The 27,227-nt window shown below is 45.3% G+C and overlaps 1 protein-coding gene across 2 annotated transcripts in view; it reads right to left on the reverse strand.

The window, feature by feature from the left end:
• Positions 1–27,227, reverse strand: part of eif2d (eukaryotic translation initiation factor 2D) — a 53,448-nt gene that overhangs the window by 12,882 nt on the left and 13,339 nt on the right. Inside the window, exons 1-9 of one of the 2 annotated variants that reach the window (XM_073030868.1) lie at positions 26,575–26,594; positions 25,665–25,748; positions 22,305–22,395; positions 21,573–21,680; positions 18,160–18,488; positions 15,642–15,759; positions 11,099–11,144; positions 6,050–6,153; positions 4,801–4,953 (exon numbers count right to left, since the gene is read on the reverse strand). In XM_073030868.1, the coding sequence (XP_072886969.1) occupies positions 4,801–4,953; positions 6,050–6,153; positions 11,099–11,144; positions 15,642–15,759; positions 18,160–18,488; positions 21,573–21,680; positions 22,305–22,395; positions 25,665–25,722 (1,007 nt within the window). In that variant the 5' untranslated portion in view covers positions 25,723–25,748; positions 26,575–26,594. Of the gene's footprint in view, positions 1–4,800; positions 4,954–6,049; positions 6,154–11,098; positions 11,145–15,641; positions 15,760–18,159; positions 18,489–21,572; positions 21,681–22,304; positions 22,396–25,664; positions 25,749–26,574; positions 26,595–27,227 lie in introns of those variants that run through there. The other variant, XM_073030867.1, reaches the window with a different exon arrangement.

The following is a 27,227-nucleotide window of genomic DNA, read 5'->3' on the forward strand; positions in this document are numbered from 1 at the left end:
AAATCCTGCGACAGCGTTTTAATAGCTACAGCCGGTGGTGGGGTTCGTGTGCGTCCTTCCCTTGCCTGGGATTGGCGACTTCACCACGGAAGACGGCCTAGCTACAGGGGAAGCCACAGATGAGAGTCCATTCCCCCAACGAGACTTCCGACTACCTCCTACAGGTTGGAAAACCTGTCGGGTAAATGCTTCATGTTCTCTGTCTTTCTAACTAAACGTGCACCAACGCGACACTTCCGCCGACAACTAAGTGAAACTGCTGTGAACTGAAAGACTTTTAGCTATCCAGTGAACGATATAAAATCTACATTACCCCTAGACGACGATCGAGCTTGTGTTTTGAATGATTATTATTACACCGGTGTTTTAGATTGAGTTTTGATGATCTGAATGTTTTGTATTAACCATACGTTTGTGCCCTTGTTGAATAAAACGGTTGAAAATAGTAGCATCCGACTCAGCTGATCCATCTATCTTTGCTGGTAAGTTACCTGGTTACGGGGTTTTCGTAACAAGTGGGGTGCTCGTCCCGGATTTGAAACCAAACGGGAGGGTCAGTGAATCGGGCTGTAAGTCCAAACTTAAATCTGGTTACGCAGGTAGTCAGACGAGAAACCAGCAAAAATGGATGTGCAGGAATTTATGGGAAACCCGACGGTAGGGGCGCTAGGGAAAGCTACAAAATCAGACTTAGTAAGTTTGGCGCAGGCCTTAGACCTCACAGCGGTGAAGCCAGCAATGAAAAAGCAGGAAGTGCTAAGGGTCATACAACAGCATTACGTTGGGAAGAAGGTGTTTACAGCTGAGGATTTGGAAAATATTCCCGAAAGGAGATTAGTGAGTGGGACAAATCAGGCAGAGTTGGAGAAAACAAGGCTGGAATATGAGTTTAAAATAAAGCAGCTAGAAATAGAAGCAGCTCAGAAGGCTGCAGAGAGAGAAGCCGAGAGAGCCGAGAGGGCAAGAGAAGCCGAAAGAGAAGCCGAGAGGGCAAGAGAAGCCGAGAGGGCAAGAGAAGCCGAGAGGGCAAGAGAAGCCGAGAGGGAAAGAGAGCAGGTGTTCAAACTAAAGCAGCTAGAAGCAGAAGAGAGAGAGAAACAGAGGAACTATGAATTGGAGCTGGACAGGCGAAAACAAGAGCGAAGAACTCAAGGGGGAGAGAAAGAGGGGTTTGATATTAGTCGGGCGTTGAGGTTGGTCCCCCCGTTCGAGGAGAGGGATGTTGATAGTTATTTCTTGCTCTTTGAAAAGGTGGCAGAGAATCAGAAGTGGCCCAGAGAGCAGTGGGTGGCGTTGTTACAAAGTGTGTTACGAGGGAAAGCACAGCGGGTATATGCCGCGCTGCCCACAGAAAGGGACGGGAATTATGATCAAGTAAAGGAGGCCATTCTCCGAGGTTACGAGTTAGTACCTGAGGCGTATAGACAAAGGTTCCGAAATTTAAAAAGAGGGTGGAATCAAACGTATACCGAGCTAGCCCATGAGAAGGGTGTGCTCTTGGACCGTTGGTGCACAGCTGAAAAGGTGGCCGAGAACTATGGGCGTCTCAGGGAGCTAGTTTTGATTGAGGAATTTAAAAGTTGCGTTCCGGAAGAGATCCGAATGTATTTAAATGAGAGGACGAATCAGTCCATCTCAGAGATGGCTAGGCTCGCAGATGAATATGCCCTAACCCACAAGACAAAGTTTTCCTCGCCAAAAAGTTACCCGAGAGACCGTCGGAATGGTAGGGACAGTCCGCCGGCTAAGGGAGAAACTCCACCGGGAGCTAGCACAAAAAGTGAGGATAACAGACAGGAAACCTGGAGATCTCCTGGTTTAAACTGTTTTAATTGTGGAAAGGTGGGACATATTGCATCAAAGTGCTTTGCTCTGAGAAAGGAGCCAGAGAGGGAGAGAGCAGCGATCCCTATCGGGCGTGCAGTGGTAATCAGGAAGTTGACAAGAGGGCCCCAGGTAGATGGAGTACCGGAGGGGCGGGAGACATTTAGTTCCGAAGGAACCGTGTCTTTGAGGGAAGGGGACCCCCCCATCCCCGTACGAATTTGGAGAGACACGGGGGTGGAACTATCGTTAATTAGCCGTAATGTGTTAAATTTCGGCCCTCGGACGGGGGAGGTTGCCCTGAGAGGAATCGGGAACCAGACCGCGGTCGTGCCTTTGCATAGGGTCTTTCTCGATTGCGAGTTGGTGTCGGGACCTGTGGAGCTAGGAGTCCTGCCGGAGTTACCGGGGGAGGGCGTGGACCTCCTGTTGGGTAATGACCTCGCGGGTGGGAAGATGGGAACCGCCCTGATAGTTGAGGCCCCGCCCATGGAGTCCCCGAGCTATCGCGCATGCGCGGTCACTCGCAGCCTGTCGAGAGCGGCGACTGGGACCGCGCGCAGTTTGAAATTGGCCCAGACGTTTTTACCGACCCTACACCACGAGGGTTCAGAGGGTGGTAAAACGGAAGGTAGTAAAGTAAAATGGGGTAAGGGTAAGGAGATAGCCCTCCCCTTAGTGAAGAGAAAGGTCCTAGAGGTAGGAAATAAAGATGAGAAACGGATAAAGCTGTTAAAACGTCCAGAGTTGGACGTGGTTGATCTGTCTGGTTTGGCAGAATTGTTTGGAGAAGTTGAGAGTCCTAAAGATGTTCTCGATGGTCCCGAGAGTGAAATGAGGGCAGTCTTAGAGGAGAAGGGTATCCTTGCTGTGGAGAAGTCAGCTGACATGGCCGAGGAGGTTGTTTCAGCTCGCAGGGTTGCGCCTTCCCCAACAGGGGGCTGCCTGGAGAGTTACTGGAAGGAGGGGGGGACGTTAGAATTTGAAAAAGGTACGGGTGTTGAAAACCTGGACGAGGCCAATGTCCCGTTTGAGCGTGTCCAAGATGGGGATACACATGGTGCTGAACCTAGTCACGGAACTCAAGGGAAAGGGGGATGTGTAGTTCCCAAATTGAATGAAGAAAATTTAAAGGATGGACTGATATCAAAAGCAGCAACCAGGCTACAGAAACAATGGCTTGGTACCACAAAGCCTGTGAATCCATTACAGGTTGAGTTGGAAGGTAAAGGGGCCCCACACGCTATTGTTATTCCAGAGTGTGGTGTGAAAAGGCAGAATTTGAAATGCTGTCTGAACAAAGCGAGATCGCTTGCGGATCTTAAATTGGAAACTAATAGCATGACGGGTCCTGAAGAGAAAAACGACAAATTGCCTAAAATTAAGGAATTGGGTGGTCTAAGTTTGGAACACGCTGATAAAATAACTCCTATGAAAGGAGCGGGCGAAAGCCTATTTCGCCAGGGGGCCCAAGATCGCCACGAGGGAATTAACCGGAAAAAAGGCGAGGGTTAATGGGGGCGCGATTTTTAAAATAGCAGAAGCCGGTTTTAAGGGATTTTGACAAAGTATGTGAATAATAAAGACAACACCCATGGAAGCTTGACTGTTAAGTTTGAAAGTAGCATAAAAATTTGTCTTTTGCATGAACCTTTGTAGATGTATGTAAGCTAAGATCACACCTCCTTAGTTATGTTGCTGAAGAAAGCAAATAAATAAGGTGGTTATTGAGCTGAAGTTTGATGCTACCAGGCGTTAGTAGGGCACATGAGGTTAAGGTATTAAAGAAAAGGGGCACTGTACTTGTTACCTGTTTAGATACTGACTTGAATGTATAACAGTAGTACTCTGTGAAGAGAAAAGCTTGTGTAGTATGTAGATTCAAGAAAAAAAAAAAAAAATTTCCTGTGTCAACCTGTTTTTAACCGCTGGTTAAAAACCCATTATGGGGGGAAGTGTTATGCCGTTGGCCCCCTCCTTTGTGAAAATCGCAAGAACTCTAGTTAAGGGGGGTCAACTGACCCAAGAGAGAGACGTGCGAAAGACCACGTTCTTCCAAGACGCAGAATAAAAGTGACTTTGACTATTGTCTCATGGAGACCACCTGAAAAGCCCTCGGGCAAAGTGGGCTGGTTGAGAGAGAGATCGCATTACCTGCAACTTGATCGACACCTGCGATCTCGTGAAGAAGTATAAAGGCGGGTCTGAGGGGAGGACCCTCAGATGCACCAAGGAAACACACGAAGGAGAAACGCTAGAAATCCTGCGACAGCGTTTTAATAGCTACAGCCGGTGGTGGGGTTCGTGTGCGTCCTTCCCTTGCCTGGGATTGGCGACTTCACCACGGAAGACGGCCTAGCTACAGGGGAAGCCACAGATGAGAGTCCATTCCCCCAACGAGACTTCCGACTACCTCCTACAGGTTGGAAAACCTGTCGGATAAATGCTTCATGTTCTCTGTCTTTCTAACTAAACGTGCACCAACGCGACACTTCCGCCGACAACTAAGTGAAACTGCCGTGAACTGAAAGACTTTTAGCTATCCAGTGAACGATATAAAATCTACATTACCCCTAGACGACGATCGAGCTTGTGTTTTGAATGATTATTATTACACCGGTGTTTTAGATTGAGTTTTGATGATCTGAATGTTTTGTATTAACCATACGTTTGTGCCCTTGTTGAATAAAACGGTTGAAAATAGTAGCATCCGACTCAGCTGATCCATCTATCTTTGCTGGTAAGTTACCTGGTTACGGGGTTTTCGTAACAAAATAAAAGCATTTGAGCATCTTAAAAACTTTATTGTATAACCAAGAATCCAGGCAGACTCATAGCTATGTCGTTCAAGTTCTTTGCTCTAGATAATTCACAGTACAAACAGTACCCGTGAAGGTGTTTTACATATTCGAGAGAATTTGCCATTCATACAGAGAGAGATTGGACTGTACAATATGACACTTTAATAAAACTTACCTGAGTGCTGCGTGCTCAAAGAGGGGAAGTAATTTACTGGAAACACTGTAAAAGGAGCTGATCTCAGGTGGTTGGTAGACTATCTCAGTCTCCTTGTCAATCTTCACCACTTCATCACCAGTGGCTGTTTCAGTAAGCACAAAGGACTTCAGACTGTGATCAGAGAGATAAAACACATTTCTAAATTGTGTGGAGGCAACTTGGCTTAAAAGTTATACTGAAATGGTAAGCTTTTAAAAAATTTATTGGGACAAGTCAATGGTTTGGTTTTTTTAAAATATTAGGATAAAACTCATTGGTGCTTTATTAAAAAAACATATTGTGACAAGCTGAACATTCCCTCTATTTTGTTTTTAAACAGCTGTATGGACCAACCATTACTCTAAGCAGGAAATTTTCACATGGCCTGAAAATTGCACAGCATGTTATATAAAAGAAAATTACAGCTGTGCAGCAACAACGGCTATGTGCGCAGAAGCATTTCAGTTACTCTGCGGCTGTGCACCCAGGCAACTCAGAGGGAACAGTGGACAAGACTTATTAGCTTCTTCAGTGCACATGACCAGAATTGTGATTTTTATTACAATACTTTTTTGCCCATTGAATAGTTTTAACCCTAAACTAGATTGAACCTGTGGTTCAGAAACTATGCTTCCATCGAAATGGTCCATCCTGGAATTAATACTCTACATTAGCCACTTTCATCCTATCTAGTCTCTTGGCTACACATCAAGCTTTCTATGTCAACATTGTCTGTTGAACCATATCCTGTGCAACAAGTTCCATACAGTACAAAGTTGAGCAGAAATATCTGCAGGTTTCTGAAATGAATCAAGTAACAGCTGGGAGAAGTCCTCCGTTTGTGAGGCCATGCTCGTTTCTTACTGCTACCATCAGGCATAGGGGGGCCTTAGGTCCCACACCATCAGGTTCAGGAACAGTTATTACCCTTCAGGCTCCCAAACCAGCGTGGATAACTTCACTCACCACAACTCTGAAATGATTCCACAATCTATGAATACCCTTTCAAAGACTCTACAACTCATCTTTTCAGAATTAATTCATTGCACATTGGTTGTTTGTCATCTTTATGTATAGTTTTTTTTATTGGTTCTATAGTATTTCTCTGTTCTACTGTAAATGCCTGCAAGAAAATGAATAAATTTACTTTGAATTTTGAAGGTGCAGGATGGTTGTGGCAAAGCATGCTCAGGCTAAATCGAGGCGGCTCTCAGCTTTGCATACATACTCTGCATGTTTCCAGTTCACAGCTGCGATGCTTTCAACGCCCTTGGAGAATTCCTTCACCTGAATGATCTGCTTCTGTTGCATGGAGTGCAGAAACTTCGAGAGCTGAGAACAAGATTCCACAGATCACTTTGAAAGCTTAATCATTAAAAATAAAATCAATAAGACTCAAAATACACAGCATTCACACCAACCCTGGCCCTGAAACTCCAAGTCCCCTATAAAAATTCGTAGTATAGGAGAGATGTCATTAAGCTGAAAAGCTTTACAAAAATTTTGCCAGGACTCCTGAGTTATAGCGGGTGGTTGAGCAGGCTAGGACTTGACCTCATTGGAATGTAGGAGAATGAGGAATTGTAACTGGCTGCATCACCATCCGGTATGGAGGGGCCACAGGAATCAGAATCAGGTTTAATATCACCAGCATATGCTGTGAAATTTGTTAACTTTGCAATAGCAGAACAATGCAAAACATAATGATAGGAAAAAATGAAATGCAGTAACCCATATATAAAATAGAAAAATTAAGTAAGTAGTGTAAGAATAGAAATAATAAAGTAGCGAGGTAGTATTCATGGGTTTAATGTCCATTCAGAAATCGGCAGGCAGAGGAAAGAAGTTGTTTCTGAATTGCTGAGTGTGTGGCTTCAGGCTTCTATGCCTCCTTCCTGATGATAGCAATGGGAAGAGTGATGGGGCTGATTAATGACGGATGTGCCTTTTTGAGGCATCGCTCTTTGAAGATGTCCTGGATACTATGGAGGCTAGTGCCCATGATGGTGCTTATTAAGTTTACAACTCTCTGCAGCTTAGTTGAAATCTATGCAGTAGCCCCACCCCCAACAACAGACAGTGATGCAGCCAGTTAGAACGCTCTCCACGTACATCTGTAGAAATTTACAGGTGGGAAAAATCTGCAGGTTGTTGCAACCTCATACAGCTCCATTATGAACACTAGCCTCCCAGCATCGAGGACATCTTCAAAAGGTGATGCCTCAGAAAGTCCCCATCCATCATGATGAAGGACCCCTGGCATCCAGGACATGCCCTCTTCTCATTGCTACCATCAAGGTGGTGGTACAGGAGCCTGAAGACACACATTCAACATTTTAGTAATAGCTTCTTCCCCACTGTCAACAGATTTCAGAGTGGACAATAAACCTATGTACAACACCTCACCATGGTTTTCTTTTTTTTTGCTCTCCTTTTGCAATACTTGTTTAATTTTTAATATATTCAGGTATTTATGTTAATTATGGTAGAGCAGTGCCAGAGACAGGGGTGGAGGGCACGATGTGAGGCCACGGAGATGAAGTGTAGAGGATACGCTGGCTGCTCGGCACGCAGAGCCTAGTCTCTCTTTGGCATAATGGGGCTGCAAAGAAAAGAGCCATCAGGACCAGCAGAGAGGCAGCTGAGTGAGCATCCAGACGGCCGTGGATCAAGAGGTGTGACCCATGGACCGATGCTGCTGACACACAAGCCAGGGCTTTAGCAACACTGGCTGAGTCACATGGGCGGGAGTGTCTGATGTTGAAAGACCCCAAACACTTGATGATCCCAGGATATGTCACCGATGATGTGTCCCAGCACATCCTCGGAGGCATCTTGGCATCATAGTCCTTTTTTTATTATTATATATTGCAATGTACTAGTAATGCCCTGGTTCATATTTTTACTGTTATGCTGTATGTTTTTCATTCAGCAGTTCTGTACGAGCAGTCTGTTCTGCTTTCAGCCCGTTTGGATTATTGTTGAAGATATGGGATGATGGGGAATGTGTGCCATCCAATTAGGATGGTAGAACTGAGGGGACGTTTTTCTGGTGAGGGACTATGGTTGGGCTTGGGGTTTTTGTTCGGTGGGAGATGAAGGGAGAAGACGCTAGAGAGAACGGGTCGTAGGATTCAACCTGGAGTGGGACCATGATTCGATGAAGTCAGGGGCCAAGAACACTTAAGGATCGGTGAATATGGTGAAACGTTGAGCGCTAACTTGTGTACATTTGTCTGCTTAAGTAAAATGGGCCCATTTCTTTTTGTTTTTCTTTACTAACCCTTTATTCATAAATATAATTCCTTTAATTGCATGCAATGTATTGCCTGTCATTTCGTGGCATTAATTTTTAACAGGGTAGCATCCACACAAACCGGGGTTTGGGGTGGGGGAGCCGTCTCAATCTCACGAGTTTGGCGGAACCAGAGAGTGTCTTCCCTAGACTTCCGCGGCTGAGGAACCCGGGGGTTTCATACAGATGGTGGTACACAACATATTTCGCTACACAGGCCAGTGATTTTAAACCTGATTCTGTTTCTGAATGTATACAGGTGCATAAGATCACGAGGGGCGTAGATAGGGTGAATGCAGTCACTTTTCCCAGGGAAAGAGAATCAAAAACTGGAGGGCACAGGTTTAGGGTGAGTGGGGTAAGATTTAAAGGGGATCTGGGAACATCTTGTTCACACATAGGAGTGTACCCATATGAAACAAGGTGTCAGAAGAAGTGGTTGAGGCACCGACAGTAACATTTAAAAGACACTTGGACAGGTGCAGGGATATGAAATATTTAATGATCTGGGGCAAATGGGACTAACCTTGATGGATACCTTGGTCGGCGTGAAAGAGTCAGAGGGCCTGTTCTTGTAATGTACTATTCTATCACTCTACAACTCCAACTATAACATAACACAGGACCATTTGAACTCAGTTTACAAAGCTCTGAAATTAGAGCGTGGGGGCAAACACGGTGAGCGTTCCACCATCAGTTTTCACCTTCTTGCCTCTGAGTAAGAACACTGTGTAACAAGCGTGACTTTACAAGCAGCAAAAATCATACACACATCTCCGTAAAGCAACAGTGATTGAAACACATTCAGATGTCATTTGATGTCTTTTTCAAAACTAGTAGGCAGCACGCTTGCTGAAGTAATTTTAAGCTTATGTACTAAGAACCGTGGGTGGTGGGGTAGAGCTACGTCTCTCCACCAAAGGGGGTGTAAAGTGCTCCTTCCCACCGCTAGCCTGCTGGTTGAACAGCTGGTGCACATCACAAGTCCTGGTTATGTGACCACTGACTCCAGGCAGACAATCTCTGAAGAGTATTGATAATGGCTGGGGTCACCCGTCTTGTAAAGACACTGCCCAGAAGAAGGCAATGACAAACCAACCATTTCTGTAGAAAAATTTGCCAAGAACGTTCATGGTCATGAGACTGTGATCGCCCAGGTCATACGACCCCCCACATAATGAATGAATAAATAAGAACTGACAAAATATTCAGAGATCACAAGCATTCCTCTAGGGAAATAACAAAATTCATTTATAGCGCAGTATATATGATATCAGACATACCAGGCAACAAGAGGAACATATTAGACAGGGAGCCAGATGCCTTGGCTGAATGCAAGACCGCCCATGTTACATGCTTGGCTCTGTGACTGAGGTTTGAACCCTAAACCTTACGACATAGATAAGTGTGCTATTTTTGTACCAAGCTCACAGAAATGGTGATAAATCTGTGATGATGAAAAAAATTAATGAGCGCAGAGTAAACAAGACAGACCAGCAGAGGAGGCAATGTTTAAACTACAGAACTATGAAGGATGGGAATTTTCAAAAGGAATGTTCTTAACATATGACGTAAACAGCCAATTTGGAAGACCTGAAGGAGTATACGCATTGCCAATGTTGGAAACAATTTAAAAGTCAAACGAAAAAAGGTGATTGAAGCTGGCAGGATCTGTCTGAATCACTCAGACTAAGGAATATGTGCTAGGAGATGGCATTAATATACAAGGGTGCCCACTGGTTGGCATGGATGGGTTGATCTTTACTGTCTCTTTCCATGCTGCATGATTCAGTGCCAATGACTAATGAGACTTGAGGCTTTATCTCAGGTATTCACCATTTATAATCTTGGGTGGCGGGGTGAGATGCGTCTCTACCAAAGGAGGTGTAAGGCACTCCCTCCCTCCGCTAGCCTGCAGGTCACCCTTGGGCAAGGTGTAGCACCTGCTTAGCCCCCCCAATCAGGGTCACGTAAGGCCATGGGAGCTGGTGGTGGATGGTCGTAAGAGCTGCTGGTGCAGATCACAAGTCCTGGTTATGCGACCATTGACACCAGACTCTGAAGAGCATTGATAATGGCTGGGGATACCTATCTTGTAAAGGCACTGCAACACACACAAAATGCTGGAGGAACTCAGCAGGCCAGGCAGCATCCATTGAAAAGAGTAAACAGTCGACATTTCCAGCCAAGACCCTTTATCAGGATTGGAAAGAAAGAGGAGAAGTCAGAGTAAGAAGGTAGGGGGAGGGGAGAAAGTACTAAGTTGTAGGTGATGGGAGAAACTGGGAGAGGGGAAAGGGATGAAGTAAAAAGCTGGAAAGTTGATTGGTGAAAGAGATAAAGGGCTGGAGAAGAGGGAATCTGATAGGAGAAGACAAGGTGTGAAGAGATATAGCTGTCAGAGGCAGTGGGTTTATAAACGATGCACTGTCCCCAGTGATGGAGACAGATCGAGAAAGGGGAGGGAGGTGTATTGCTTGTAAAGACACTGCCCAGAAGGCAATGGCAAACATCTCTATAGAAAAATTTGCCAAGAGCAATCATAAGACCATAGACCATAAGACAGAGGAGCAGAATTAGGCCAGTCAGCCCAACATATCTGCTCTGCCGTTTCATCACGGCTGATCCACTTCCCTCTCAGCTCCAACCTCCTGCCTTTGCCTTTCACCCCTTCAAGCCCTGACAAATCAAGGAAAGGCCATATCGGCCACATCATACGATTCATTATGTTACAGGTAGGGCAGTGGAACCATAGAAAAGAACATGAGTGATGGAAAAATGGAATTTCCCCCTGCACAGCGGTGTAAGTTATACTTATTAAATTACTTTGAAAAGAAATAATTATTATTGTCACATGTACCAAGATGCAGTGACAAGCTTTTTTTCGCCTGCCATCTAGACAGATCATTTCATACATCATAACATCAAGGTGGCACAACAGACTTTGGCCGTTGTGTGAAATTTCTCTGCATGTTCACCTACCTTCTTATAGCTTGATTTCTTCACGTCTAAAGTTCTACCTTCAGGGCTAGGCAAAAGAAAACAGAGCACAATAACCTTATCACGATTCAACATTGGAATCAGTCTACTATTGTCACATGGGCACCACGGTAGCACAGCAGCTAGTGCGACACTACGACAGCTCGGGGGCGTTCAGAGTTCAATTCTGGTGCTGTTCTGTAAGGAGCGTCTGTACACCCTCCCCGTGGAATGCGTAGGTTTTTTCCGGAGCCTCCAGTTTCTTCCCACAGTCCAAACTCATTCCAGGTAGGTTAATTGGTCATTGAGATGCAACAGAGAGAGTGATGGGTGTATGGCGCACGCTGCCAGGGTGTGGTGGTGGAGGCAGGTACATTAGGGCCACTTAAGACACTCAAGGATAGGCACATGGATGAAAGAAAAACGGAGAGTTATAGTCATAGAAAAGTACAGCACAGAAATGGACCCATCTAGTCCGTGCAAAACCATTTAAACTACCTACTCCAATCAACCACGCCGGGACCATGGCACTCCATACTCCCAGTTATTCATAATGGAGGGAATTCATAGCCACAGACGGCTGTGGAGGCACTCACATTGTGTATATTTAAAGCAGCGATTGATAAGTTCTTGATTAGCCAAAATGTCAAAGGATACGGGGAGAAGGCAGGAAAATGGAGTGATCAGACTCGACGGGCCAATTGGCCTAATTCTGCTCCTATGTCTCATTGTTCAAAGGTTCCTTTTATTATCAAAGTATGTATGCAGAATACAACTGAGTTTTGTCTTCTCCAGATAGCCGTAGAATACAGAAAACCATATAAGTAGTTGGAAGAAAGACATCAATCCCCCCCCCGCATGAAAAGAAAAAGAAACAACTCGCAAACCCCAAACACGCCCAGCAACTCCCCCACACAAAAACAGATCACGCAAACCCCCAGCCCGCCAATCCACAACATGAATGGGCGAGAACATGAAAGAAAATAGAACTAAAAGAGACAATATGAACCACAGTCCAATCCATACATCTCAGGATTCTGATCATATCCCCGAGAACAACGGGACCCAGCGGCCCCTCCGAGCGCAGCGACTCGAACCAGCGGCCCCTCCGAGCGCAGCGACTCGAACCAGCGGCCCCTCCGAGCGCAGCGACTCGAACCAGCGGCCCCTCCGAGCGCAGCGACTCGAACCAGCGGCCACTCTGAGCAGTGACTCGAACCAGCGGCCACTCTGAGCAGTGACTCGAACCAGCGGCCCCTCCGAGCGCAGTGACCCGAACCAGCGGCCACTCCGAGCGCAGCGACTCGAACCAGCGGCCACTCCGAGCGCAGCGACTCGAACCAGCGGCCACTCCGAGCGCAGCGACTCGAACCAGCGGCCACTCCGAGCGCAGCGACTCGAACCAGCGGCCACTCCGAGCAGTGACTCGAACCAGCGGCCACTCCGAGCGCAGTGACTCGAACCAGCCACTCCTCTGAGGGCAGTGACTCGAACCAGGGCCCCTCCGAGTGCAGTGACTCGAACCAGCGGCCACTCCGAGGGCAGTGACTCGAACCAGCGGCCCCTCCGAGCAGTGACTCGAACCAGTGGCCCCTCCGAGCGCAGTGACTCGAACCAGCGGCCACTCCGAGGGCAGTGACTCGAACCAGCGGCCCCTCCGAGCAGTGACTCGAACCAGCGACCCCTCCGAGCAGTGACTCGAACCAGCGGCCCCTCCGAGCGCAGTGACTCGAACCAGCGGCCACTCCGAGCAGTGACTCGAATCAGCGGCCACTCCGAGCGCAGCGACCGCCCACTCCGAGGGCAGTGACTCAAACCAGCGGCCACTCCGAGCGCAGCGACTCGAACCAGCGGCCACTCCGAGCGCAGCGACTCGAACCAGCGGCCACTCCGAGCGCAGCGACTCGAACCAGCGGCCACTCCGAGCGCAGCGACTCGAACCAGCGGCCCCTCCGAGCGCAGCGACTCGAACCAGCGGCCACTCCGAGCGCAGCGACTCGAACCAGCGGCCACTCCGAGCAGTGACTCGAACCAGCGGCCCCTCCGAGCGCAGCGACTCGAACCAGTGGCCACTCCGAGCGCAGCGACTCGAACCAGCGGCCACTCCGAGCGCAGCGACTCGAACCAGCGGCCACTCCGAGCGCAGTGACTCCAACCAACGGCCACTCCGAGCGCAGCGACCGCCCACTCCGAGGGCAGTGACTCAAACCAGGGCCCCTCTGAGGGCAGGGACTCGAACCAGCGGCCCCTCCGAGCAGTGACTCGAACCAGCGGCCACTCTGAGCAGTGACTCGAACCAGCGGCCACTCTGAGCAGTGACTCGAACCAGCGGCCACTCCGAGCGCAGCGACCGCCCACTCCGAGGGCAGCGACTCAAACCAGCCACTCCTCTGAGGGCAGTGACTGAAACCAGGGCCCCTCTGAGGGCAGCGACTCGAACCAGCGGCCCCTCCGAGCACAGCGACTCAAACCAGCCACTCCTTTGAGGGCAGTGACTGAAACCAGGGCCACTCCGAGGGCAGTGACTCGAACCAACGGCCACTCCGAGCGCAGCGACCGCCCACTCCGAGGGCAGCGACTCAAACCAGCCACTCCTCTGAGGGCAGCGACTCAAACCAGGGCCCCTCTGAGGGCAGTGACATGAGCTAGTGGCCCCTCTGAGGGTAGCAACCCGAACCAACAGCATCTCCAAGGAAAGCTACACAAACTAGTGGCCTCTCCAAGAGCCGCTTGCTCTCCTCCACATTTGCCTCAATGTTCCAATCTTCCTCAACGCTTCAATCCATGAGAAATGTAGTCAATCACGGCCCCTTGTCTCATCTCTGAGCTTCTCCTCATGGTAACTCATGATCACATTTCTTTCTCGGGGACAGCAGAGTGCTAGCTCACTCGATTGAACTATAGACTGTAAGTCACAGGTTCTGACAGTTTCAAAAAGAAAATTAAGATAAAAAGAATAACTAGAAAATAAAAGCTGAAATGATTGATTATCTGGAAGATGTTGCCTGAGGAATCATCATTCACTGGTACCATCTTGACGAGAAGACCAGTGGCTTGAACCAGTGGCCCCTCTGGCAGCAGCGACGCGAACCAGTGGCCTCTCCGAGGAAAGCAACTTGAACCAGTGGCCTTTCCGAGGAAAGCAACTTGAACCAGTGGCCTCTCCGAGGAAAGCAACTTGAACCAGTGGCCTCTCCGAGGAAAGCAACTTGAAGCAGTGGCCTCTCCGAGGAAAGCAACTTGAACCAGTGGCCCCTCTGGCAGCAGCGACGCGAACCAGTGGCCTCTCCGAGGAAAGCAACTTGAAGCAGTGGCCTCTCTGGAGAATGCGTCGCGAACCAGCAGCCTCTCCGAGGAAAGCGATTAAGTGGGATGGAAGAGTTAGATTGATCATGATGTGGGTTAAAAGGTTGGGGGCCGAAGGGCTTGTGCTGTACTGTAATGTTCTGACTGTAGTATGCCCTGTATATTTCACTTCTAATGTGGGCAGTTTATTAATCAGAGTGGCAGTGTGGCGTCTCTACCAAAAGAGGTGTAAGACATTCCTTCCCTTCACTAGCCTGCAGGTCACCCTTGGGCAAGGTGTAGCACCTGTTTATCCCCCAGATCAGGGTCATGTGAAGCCATGGGAGCAGGTGGTGGATGGTCGTATGAGCAGCTGGTGCATATCACAAGTCCTGGTTATGTGACCACTGACACCAGGCAGACAATCTCTGAAGAGTATTGATAATGGCTGGGGTCACATGTCTTGTTAAGATACTGCCTAGAAGACAATGGCAAACCACTTCTGTGGAAAAATTTGCCAAAAACAATTGTGGTCACGGAAAGATCATGATTGCCCATGTCATAATGAATGAATGAGTTTATTAATCATGTAAACTCCACCTGTAATAGCAAACACGAGGAAATCTGCAGATGCTGGAAATTCAAACAACAACACACACAAAATGCTGGTGGAACACAGGCCAGGCAGCATCTATAGGAGAAGCACTGTCGACGTTTTGGGCCAAGACCCTTCGTCAGGACTAACCAAAAGGAAAGATAGTAAGAGATTTGAAAGAGAAGTCAATGTTCAAATTGACTTCTCTAACTTCTGTTAATGCCCCTCCTCCCCTTCTTACCCCATCCCTGACATATTTAGTTGTTTGCCTGCTCTCCATCTCCCTCTGGTGCTTCCCCCCCCACTTCCTTTCTTTCTCCCGAGGCCTCCCGTCCCATGATCCTTTCCCTTCTCCAGCTCTGTATCATTTTCGCCAATCATCTTTCCAGCTCTTAGCTTCATCCCACCCCCTCCGGTCTTCTCCTATCATTTTGCATTTCCCCCTCCCCCACTACTTTCAAATCTCTTACTATCTTTCCTTTCGGTTAGTCCTGACGAAGGGTCTCGGCCCGAAACGTCAACAGTGCTTCTCCTATAGATGCTGACTGGCCTGCTGTGTTCCACCAGCATTTTGTGTGTGTTGATGTCCACCTGTAAGATACAAGTTTGCACTGTATAGGGTAGTAACTGCAAGCAGGCTACACGGAGGGAGAATGATGCACTTACCAACAGGGATACATGTGATTCTTAAAGAAGGTGCTTGCGAGCAACGGAAGGTCTGCTTTCTTCACTTTATGTTTCAGAGCATGAAGGAAACACTGCAGCAGAATCTCGTCCATCTGCTCTGTAAAAACACCAGCAGCGTGTTAGATGAAGCTATTTTTGCTCCAGAATACATAAGTCTCGGCTTCAGGATCTAAATGATTAGCATACACCACTAAATGCAGCCAGCACGCCAGTTAACTCTGAATAGCACGAGCTGCTGTAGTCTGGTGGGCAGAACAAAATTGAATGGACAAAATGATAATGGGTAACTTGCCCACTGTTGAACAGACAATATTCACACAGAAAACATTTGTTAAAAATTACTAATTACAATGCTAGTCCAAAGCTCTGTAATGTTAGATTTTTCTGTTTAAAGACAGCATTTGATTTCAACTAATTACAAATTTTAAATACTTTTGAAGTATCATTTATTTATTTATTGGTTGATTTACAGCAAGGAACAGGCCCTTCTGGCCCTTTGAGCCATGCAGCCCAGCAACCCCCGATTTAATCCAAGCCCAATCATGGGACAATTTACAATGGCTAATTAACCTACCAACCAGTACATATTTGGACTGTGGGAGGAAACCGGAGCTCCCCCCAGAGAAAATCCACATGGTCACAGGGAGAATGTTCAAATTCCTTACAGGCAATGATGGGAATTGAAGCCGGATCACCTGCACTGTAAAGTGTTGTGCTAACCACTACGCTACTGTACTGCGCCATGAGCTGGGGTTGTGAGAGTGTTGCAGTTAGTGGAGCCTCAAAGTGCCAACAAAGTTGATTCAATCCTGACCGTCGATGTAGCCGAGAGGATTTTGGATATCCTCCAGTAACTGCTCAGATTTCCCTCTGGTGCCCAGGTTCCCTCCCACCTCCCAAGAAGAATGGGTTAGTAGGTTAAATGGCCTCAGAAAATTGTCCCTGCTTAGGGGCAGGGATAGAACATGGGGGGGGGGGGGTGGTAGGGGACGGAATAGTAAACCTGGGAAGAACAAAAATATGGAATTAAGGTAAGTGGTAGATGGTCAGAGTAAAGTAACATAGCTGTTAGTGTAACGCTTACGGGTTCAATTTCCACCGCTATCTGAAAGGAGTTAGTGCATTTGCCCCATGACCATGTGGGTTTCCGCCGGGTGCTCGGGTTTTCTCCCACAGTCCAAAGGTCCGCAGGTTGTGAGTTGTGGGCACTGGAACACTGTGGGCACTTGAAGCATGGCAACACTTGCAGGCTGCCCTCAGCATATCTTCGCACTGCAATGGTCGTTGACGTAAGTGATGAATTTCAATGTATGCTTTGATGCTCCAATGTACAAGTGACAAATTACGATCATCTTTAATCTCAGTGGCTCCAGGGGCCGTGTTCTGTGTGGTATATCTCTGAGACATTCACACGTGCTAAAGCTTTGGATTTGCTGGGCTTGTTGTACAACTAAAATTACATCACCACCATTTAATTCAAATTAGCGGGCCAGTGAACCTTCCAATATACACCTAGTGCTTTGTCAGTTGCTTGCTTTTCTCAGTTAATCTGCTGATTTTGATTTTATTTTATTTAGAGATAAAGAAAGGAACAGGCCCTTCAGGCAACCCTCAGCAAGCCACTGATTTAACCTTAGCTTCGATCATAGGAAAATTTCCAATGACCAATTAACCCACTAACCGGAACATCTTTGTGGACTGTGGGAGGAAACCCATGAAGTCTTGGGGAGAATATACATTCTCAAGAATCAGAATTAATATTTTAATGTAATGCCTGCACTGTTTTTGTGCACTTTATGCAGTCCAGTGTAGGTCTGTAGTCTAGTATAGCTTTCTCTGTGTTTTTTTTATTACGTAGTTCAGTCTAGTTTTTGTACTGTGTCATGTAACACTATGGTCCTGAAAAATGTTGTCTCATTTTTACTATGCACTGTACCAGCAGTTATGGTCGAAATGACAATAAAAGTTGACTTGACTTGATATCCACTGGCATATGTCTTGAAATCTGTTAACTTTGCAGCAGTCCAATGCAATTCATAATGAATGTAGGAAAAAAACTGAGTTACAGTAAATACATGTTATCTATGTTAAATAGTTAAATTTAAATAAGTAGTGCAAAAACAGAAATAAAAAAAGCCGTACAGACGGCATTAGAATTGAACTCCAAACTCCAGAACACCTCGAACTGTAAGAGCGCTGCACTGATCACTTCACTGCTGTGGCATAATGTAAGGGTAGTCGATAAATTACAGCCAAATTCCTCCAAATTTCCTTATTTTATCAAAATTTTTGTGAAACTCAAATGATTCAACATTTCTAACAAGTTTGCATGTAAGAATCTGGTTGTGCTTAATTCTGGTATTTTTAACTGATATTTCAGGGACAAGGTTGCTACTGTCTACTAAAACCTCGCCGGAAACAGCTTTCCATCACTTCTTAATGAAATGAGGCAGTGATCCCCGGGAAATTGCTTCTTCTAATGTTAATCCCTTCATACCCTGTGTGGTCCTGACGATTTCTGCAGCGTCCTGCTGACTGTCAGCATCTTTTGATGTTTCTGTTAAATGAACGTTCTCCAAGGCTTCAAGCTCAGAGTCGCTGTCTTGCTCTGTTGGGGAAGCTACAGGCTCAGGTTCCGCTTCCACATTCAAACTGAGAGTGTTGAGGTCTGGTACATCTCCCTCTGCAGCCACATTCTCAACACCAACAGCTTCAACATCTACCTCTTCCTCCACCTCCTCCTTTTCCTCCTCTTGATCTCCAGTCTCCTCAGAGTAATTATGCTCGGCCGCAATAACAGGTGGATGTGTCTTTTCTCCAAATGCCCTAAAACGAGGGGAAAATTTTTTTTTATTGTTTGATTCTTTTATTGACTATTTCCTCCCTTTCCAAACTATGTCCTCTAATCACATGAGAGGCAGGCCTCTATTTCACAGATCCCACAACGTGGTAGAACATTATAGCACTGTACAGGATCCTCAGCCCACATTTTAACCTACTCTAAGATCAATCTAACTCTTCAGATTTCCTTACTTAATGGGGCCCTTAGCTCCTTAGTGAAGCATCGGCCATCAATGACCTCCGGTCTCCATTACCCTCTGGTCAATGGTATGATAGGAGTTCATCAACGCTTCACCAATCCAATGCATCCACCATACAGCGAATTGGCCTATGCAGCTTCACTAAAGCCGTTGGCTGGCCTTACCCGTTTCTACCTCTCGTGACAGAGACATAGGGTTGGACTTTGAGAGGCTTCCTTTCACATTCCTCTCTCGTCTAAGTGCCGATCTGAGAGTCTCCTGAATTCCCCTTCAGTATCTGCCCCTACCACCAACCCTGGCTGGCGTTGCACACACTATTTAAATAAAATAAACTACCCCTGACATTCCTTCTTATACCTTCCTCCACACAACTAAAAATAATGCCTCCATTTATCCACTTTTCCAAGGTGCAAATGGATATCCTTCCTCTACAGTTCCCATGGCCACCAGTAGAGGAAGATGTAAGCTATCACCCTTGGCTTGGCCATCCTATATAATCAGCACAGATGCATGTCAAGAAGTCTCCATGCAAGTACCATGTCTACACTATGCCCACATAAATTGATTTTCTTCTATAGCACAATGTCAGAGGTAGGTTTTTGTTTTACACACACAGAGCTGTAGGTGCATGGGACAGTGGTAGAGGACTTTACATTAGGGACATTTAAAAAACTCAGGGATGATAGGAAAATGGAGAGCTATGTGGGAGGGAAGGGTTAGATTAATCTTGGAGTGGATTAAAATGTGAGGAAATGAAAGGATATGGACATTGTGTAGGCAGAAGGGATTAATTTAGGTGGCCTTTTGATTAGTAGTTTGTTTCAGCACAACATTGTGGGCTGGAGGATTGTGTTGTAACGTTCTATGTTCAATCATAAAAGGCGACACCTGAAAAATAGTCAACAGCAGGTCATCATTCTAATCAGAAGTTAATATGGTTGTAAAGGTATTTATTATAGAGAGTGCAGACAAAGTCAATACTTACACTCAGTGGCTACTTCATTAGGTACACCTGCACATTCATGCAAATATCTAATCGCCCAATCATGTGGCAGCAACTCAGTGCATAAAAGCATGCAGACGTGGTCAAGAGGTTCAGTTGTTGTTTAGAACAAACATCAGAATGGGGAAGAAATGTGATCTAAGTGACTTTGATTGTGGGATAATAGTTGGTCAGATGGGGTGGTTCGAGTATCTCAGAAACTGCTGATCTGGGATTTTCTAGCACAATGGTCTCTAGAATTCACAGAAATGGTGCAAAAAGAAACAAAACCACCCATTGGGTGGCAGATCTGAGGACAAAACTGCCTTGTTAATGGGAGAGGTCAGAAGAGAATGGGCCAGACTGGTTCTAGTTGACAGGAAAGTGAAAGTAACTCAAATAACTATGTGTAGAAGACCACGAACATACATGGGGTACATAAATAAAGTGGCCCTAAGCGCATGTTATGAAATTTGTTGTTTTGCAGCAGCAGTACAAGCAATAAATAAACAGCACTATAAATTATAATAAGAAATATATGGAAAAGATAAATTAAATAAGTAGTGCAAAAATAGTGAGGTCATGTTCATGAGTTGGTTCATTGTCCATTCAGAAATCTGATGAATGTATTCTGGTTGGAGGAGATTCGCAAAATCAGCAGAGTGAAGTCTATGATTTAAACAAGAATATTAAATTTGACAAGTCTGAGTCTAATACCTTGTTAATAAGAGAGATCAAAGGAGAATGGCCAGACTGATTCAAGCTGACAGGAAGGTTGACAGTAACTCAAATAACCACGTTTTACAAAAGTGGTGTGCAGAAGAGAATTCCTGAACACACATGTTGAATCTTAAAGTGGATGGGTTACAACACCAGAAGTCCACACCAGGTTTCATTCCTGGACTTAATAAAGTGGCCACTGAGTGTATTTATCGATCAATGGTGATACGAACTACACACTACTTGAAATGATAAAATTTTAATTCTATAATTCCTTAGAAGACTCAGATGTTGTTCTCATGTCACTTTCTACCTCTCTGCCTACTTAATGCACTAAAACCTTGCAAACTAGTCTTGAATACACTCAACAACTGAGCACTGATATGCTCACGAATAAGAAGTACCAAATGTAGAAAGTTTACACCAGGCCTGACCCCAAGGCTAACACCATGATCCTTGTAACAAACAAAAGATTCTGCAGATGCTGGAAAGCCAGTGTAACACTTACAAAATGCTGGAGGAACTCAGCAGGTCAGACAGCATCTATGGAGGGGAATAAACAGTTGACGTTTCAGGACTGATCAGAATCAGAGTCACGTTTGATATCACTGGCATATGTCGTGAAATTTGTTGCCAGGATAATGGCATAAAGCTCCATCTGCAGATAAAATGGACACTTGTCTGCTAGGTGATCAGGATTGAGACAGAACTGCCAGGTTTGTGTGCCCCAATGAGTTAATCATTCAGAATACTCCACCTCCTCTACCTTTAAAAGACCCAACTGTTTTGTCTTTGCGGTGAATGGTGAAGCCCTCAGGTGCAGGAGACTGATGCAGAGTCTCGGCCTGAAACGTCGACTGTTTGTCCCTCTCCATAGATGCTGCCTGATCTGCTGAGTTCCTCTAGTATTCTGTGATCTGTGATTTGGGCACTTGCTCCTTCAGGAGAAAATAATCCTCCACTATTTTTGATCCAGTCTCTCTTTAACTCCTTTTATTAAGTCAACATTGCCAATTAAGCTACAGTGCACCTGTGGTATATAACCAAATACAGTAACTACACAAATACAAGGTTGTTAACAGAAAATCTTAAATGTGTCAAATATTTTTCTGCATTTTCAAATGAGTCTTGTATAACATATAGAAACCGAGCACTTAGTTTTCGTACCAAAGTTGGTCCAGGTACGTGTGGAGAGTGGTAATGCCTTTTCCTTTCATACCAGCTTCAAGCATCTCTGCTGTTGACATATTGGCCAAGCCTATTGCCACTGGAGCTCTGTAAAATATTTGAGCAAATCCAATTAAACTAAACTGAAGGAACAAGACTGTGGATGCTGGAATCTGGAGCAGCAAGCTGCTGGAGGAACTCAGTGTCGGTCAGCTGGAGAGGTCTTAACCCCACAAGGCAGTAATTCCTTTCCTCCCACAAATGCTGCTTAACCTGCTTACTTCAATTCTACTTCCCATTCCGACATGTCAGTCCATGGCCTCCTCTATTGCCACGATGAGGCGACTCTCAGGTTGGAGGAGTAAAACCTTATCTGTCTTCTGGGTAGCCTCTAACTTGATAATTTCTCTAACCTGGTAATTTCCCACCAACTTCCCCTTCTCTCTTTTTCCATTCCCTTTTCTAGTTCTCCCTCACCTCCCTCTGGTTCCCTCCTCCTTCCCTTTCTCCTATGGTCCACTGCACTCTCCTATCAGATTCATTCTTCTTCAGATCTTGACCTCTTCTATCTATCCCCTCTTAGCTTCTAACTTTATCCCCCCCCCCATCCCATACCCACCCACCTTTCCCCTCACTGGTTTCACCTATCACTTGTCAGCTTGTATTCCTTCCTTCCATCCCCCACAACTTCTTATTCCCCCTTACTTTCCAGTCTTGACGAAGGGACTATACCTGTTGTCAACAAGGGTAATGACACAAAGGTCTCCCTGTAATACCTCTGGGAGACCAGCAGGGGGCAAAATCACTCCAGGCAACATCAGATCTGTAACAACATCAACAAAGTCAATTAGATTCAAAGTTCAAAGTAAATTTATTATCAAAGTATATATATGTCACCATAGTCAATCCTGAGATAAAAGAATCAATGGAAGACCACACCAACTTGGGCAGTCAAGCAGTGTGCAAAAGACACTAACTGTGCAAATACAAAAAAAGTAATAACCACATGATGACTCCAAATGTTTGAGTTGTTTTACACTTTGAAGCAGAAACTGCTATGGATTTACTCTCAATTAAACTCGGCTTCAAACTGCAGTGTTGCCTGTTTACAGCCGCCAGGAGAGAGGGGTCAGGCTAGGGTCAGAGCTGCCCCCTCAGTGTACGCTCAGCAGAAAGCAAGCTGTATTGTGGACAGACTGCAGATTTCTGCAGCATCCTTGTACTCAGGGTATGGAATAATTTTTTTGGCTGTAGTTCACTGATATCTTACATGTGATTGCTATCTTGTTTTGCACCTCGGTCCCAGAGTAACACTGTCTCTTTTGGCTGTATTCATATATATTCATGTATGGCTGAATGACAATTAAACTTGAATTGCATTGAATCGGAGTCACACTTCATTTGAAGTCACAAGCAGTTTCACTGAATCGTCAGGAGAAAGGTGCTGGCAACGCTAAATCTGAGCTTTACCGATGAATGTCCTCCAAGTTTGGAAGGCAACCACCCAAGAGCTTTAAAAAGCATAGATGGTGGATTTTAATTTAATAATAGCCTTCTTCTGAAAATATATATACAATAAAGCACTTCTTAAACAACTAGAATGCCAGTAACATCATGAAAGATCCCACCCACCTTGCTCTTGACTGTTGATCATCCATCAGGGAAGAAGCCCTATAGTTCCACAGCAGGACCACCAAACTCAAAAACAATTACTTTCCCCAAGTAGATCAAAACCTCCACCCACCAACTCCACCACTACTTTACTACTTCCTGTCAGTCACCTTGTGAACAGCCTAGGGACAAGCAATTAATTTACATATATAAGCTATCTTATGTATTTATATTTATTGTGTTCTTTTATTATTACTGTTTTCTTTATCTTCTTTAGTTATTTTGTGCTGGATCAGATCCGGAGTAGCAATTACTTCGTTCTCCTTTACACTTGTGTACTATCCCACCACCCAGGATGTATTCTTTTCTTGCTTAATTTTTGTTCTTTTCAAGAGCTGTCCCAAATAAGTGGCTTCTCTGATTAATCAATGGCCCAATTAAACAGAATCCCCTGTTTTTATCCATTTCCACCTCAAATCTATCTAATAATCTGGTGTGCACCACCCTCAATGACACAGAATTCCAGAGATCTGAGAGCCCCTTATTCTGTAAGACCCAAACTGTCTAGACTCTCTTGATTGGACAACACTTTCATGCCTGGAATTAGCCTTGGCATATTTCCTTTGGACCACCTCCAATGCCACCTTAACCTTTAGATAAAAGGACAAAAACCGTTCACACTCGCACTGAATATCGGTTAGTCCTCATCCAAACAAGACTTCCGTTATCCCACCTTATTTACAATCAAACTCCAGTTCTTACTCAGAGCGAGACATCCATCTTTCTTAAAATTCTTTTCTTCTGGTTTTATTGCAATGGCTTCCTTAACCAGGCAGTCTACCAATCAGGAGGGACGGACTACAGAGGTATAGATACCACCAGACTAGAAATGCCCAGGCATCATCCCTGATGAAGATGGCAGAGTTTGTCATTGCAACATCAGTTAAAATTGATACCTGTACCCGACTGGAAGACCGAGAAGAGTTTATTCATCATATATGCTGGGCAAGCACTTGATCCTTTTTCAGTAAATAGTAACCTTTCCACTCGTGTGCTGATCAGAACTGTGAGCAGAAATCTAGCTGAGGTCTAACCTATGTATTATAAAGATGAAGTATAACCTTCCTGCTCTTGTATTCCGTGCCCTGAACGCTGAAGGCCAGCCTTTATGTCACCCATCTCTAATTGCCTTTCAAGACGCAACACCTTCTTCAACCACAGCAATAATTTTAACAAGAACTTAAAAACAGCCAGTGGTTTGCTGTGTCCTCGGGAAACTAAGGATAGGCTGCTTCCCGTGGTTTTGGTATTTTTTTCAAATTTTTTTCTCTCAAAGCATAAAGTCCCAATGGGACACCTTAGGAAGCGTAGCAAGAACATGCCCCATGAACAGTCACTGGGAAATCAAGGGTAGTGGAGTAACACTAGAAGGCAGCTTGCAGAAGGGAATGCCAGAGTGAGTACTCAGTAGATCAGCCAGCATCTACGGAACAAGGAAGTGGGGTGACGTTTCAACATGCTAACAGGTAATTCACCTGAAATGTTAGATCTTGCCTCACCTGCTGAGCATTTTAAGCACGTCCAGGATATTGTTGCAAAGGTGAAGGATGTGCTCCAGAAAGGAAGCAGTTAGAAAAGTTACAAACATTGAAATGCAAAGGAGGGTATTGAGTTACTTTCCTAGAACATGGAATTTAGAACAATACGGCACAGGGACAGGCCATTCAGCCCACAATGTTGTGCTCAATTAGCTAAAAAAAAAGCAAAAACACCCAAACACTATATCCATATCCCTCCATCTTCCTTACATCATGTATCTATCTAAACGTCTCTTAAAAGCCTCTTATGTATTTGGCTCCACCACCATACCAGGCAGCACATTCCAGCATCCAACACTCTCAGCAAAAAACTTACCCCTCACATCCTCTTGAACCCACTCCCTCTCACCTTCAATGCATGCCCTCTGGTATTAGACATTTCTACCCTGGGAAACAGATACTCCCTGTTTACTCCATCTATGCCTCTCTTCATCTTGTTAACAGATCTCCCCTCAGCCTCTGACACTCCAGAGTAAACAACCCAAGTTTGTCCAGCCTCCTTTGGTAGTGCATGCTCTCTAATCCAGGCATCATCCTCTTCTACACCCTCTCCAAAGCCTCAACACTCCTCCTATAGTGGGCAACCAGAACAATATATAATAATTAAGTTGTTATTTATCTGCATCACACTCAGAGAGGTACAGCTAGGAAACAGGCCCTTGGGCTATGGTGTCTCTGCTGACCATCAAACATCCTTTAATAAAGGAGTTCCCACCTTTTTTTTTAAATGCTATGGACCCCAGGTGGGGAACACCTGTTTTAGTACTTAAATAATCACTCCATTAACTATAATAAGAAAACACTTTCTTCTGCAAGATGTGACCTATAATGAAGGCTAAGATGACTTTAAACTAGCCTTTATACATGGTAACTTGTGTCTCACCTGCTCCTCCGACAAGCTTTGGTAAAACCGCGGGCCATGTTGTGAATGAAACCAGCATTTCCGGACAGGTCCACAGGGCATATACTGTTCAAAATAAAAACACAAACAGGGCAAAGGATTCAGTGAATTATTGACGGGAACAATCTAGATTACAAAACAGCAACAGCAAAGGCAACTAATCACCTTGCAGCATCAAAAGTATTGAGAAATCAGGAGGGATATGCGTTACTCTTACAGTGCACGTACAAGAGCCCCCACAGTCCATGGTCTCCAGTGCAAAACACAATGAATAATTAACTCACATCTGCCTCTGTGTGGCTAGAACAGGTATTGGCCTTACGGTTTTCTCACTTCAGACACTAATATTTGCTCACTCACCAGACATCAGGGATTGAATCTGCGATTACAGGCTCCTAGTCATTCAAATTGACAATCCAATGCCAAAAAAAAGAATCAATGCACAGTGGAATAAGAAATAAAAATCTTAAATATTTGAACTTTTTTTTTTGAAGTGGACTATAATAAGAACCTGACGTTAGATATGTCTGTCAAAGTCCAACCCTACGTCCCTGTTCTGGGAGGTGGAAATGGTCAAGGCCAGCCAACAGGGTTCTGGTGAAGCTGCGTAGGCGAATCTCCTGTACAGTGGAGATACAATGGGTTACAGAAACATTGATGAACCCTATCTATACTATCGAGTTCAGAGGACGATGGAGACAGGAGGTCATCAATGGCCTATGCTCCATTTAGGAGCTAAGGACCCAAGTAAGTACATTAGATAAGAAGATTCAATTATGGTGGGCTACTATTGCTGATGATTTTCATACATAAAACCTAACTTCAGCTTGTGAAATATCCTCAGAGATCTGCAACCTAGATTTTGGATTTCCTTAAATGGGAGACCACAGACCTTAAGGATTGGTAATAACATCTCCTCTTCTCTGACAATCAACATAGATGCGCCTCAGGGATGTGTGCTTCATTGTTTCTGATTGTTCAGAATAAGCTGTAAAAATCAACAAGTTGACCAAATAGCTTACAAGCCACAACTTATAAGTGACAGAGCAAACCAAATCACCTAATTCTGTTCCCATGTTTTATGGTCTAAGTCCCCTCAATCTCTCAACAATCTAGTGTGTTGAGCAGCCAAGAGTCATCCTGCTGATAACCAATTCCAATGGATTATTTAAAGTTGCTTGTAATTCACTGATTAAAAACAGCTCTCACCTACCAGTCTTGGGTGTTGGAAGCGATCTAACCAGTGTTGTGAGCTGGCCTGGTAAAGGCACCAGGTTATCACTGCAAGCACCACCCCGCCCCCCCCCCCCCCCCACCAAGTCAGGGCTGGTTATCACTGCAAGCACCCCCCCCCACCCACCAAGAAGGCGACTATGCGGGCAGCTCTGACAGAAACCATCAAATACTCCTGTTTCAGGCTGCTACTGCAGAGAACCACATTTACATCTAAGGTCTATACAGTTAACAACATCATTTTAATGTTATTAAAAAAATCTATCACTACTTAAAATCGATGGAACTCGAACTGACTCCAGTTGCTGGTGC

This window comes from Hemitrygon akajei, chromosome 27 (genome assembly GCF_048418815.1).
Source record: "Hemitrygon akajei chromosome 27, sHemAka1.3, whole genome shotgun sequence".
Classification (NCBI taxonomy): domain Eukaryota; kingdom Metazoa; phylum Chordata; class Chondrichthyes; order Myliobatiformes; family Dasyatidae; genus Hemitrygon; species Hemitrygon akajei.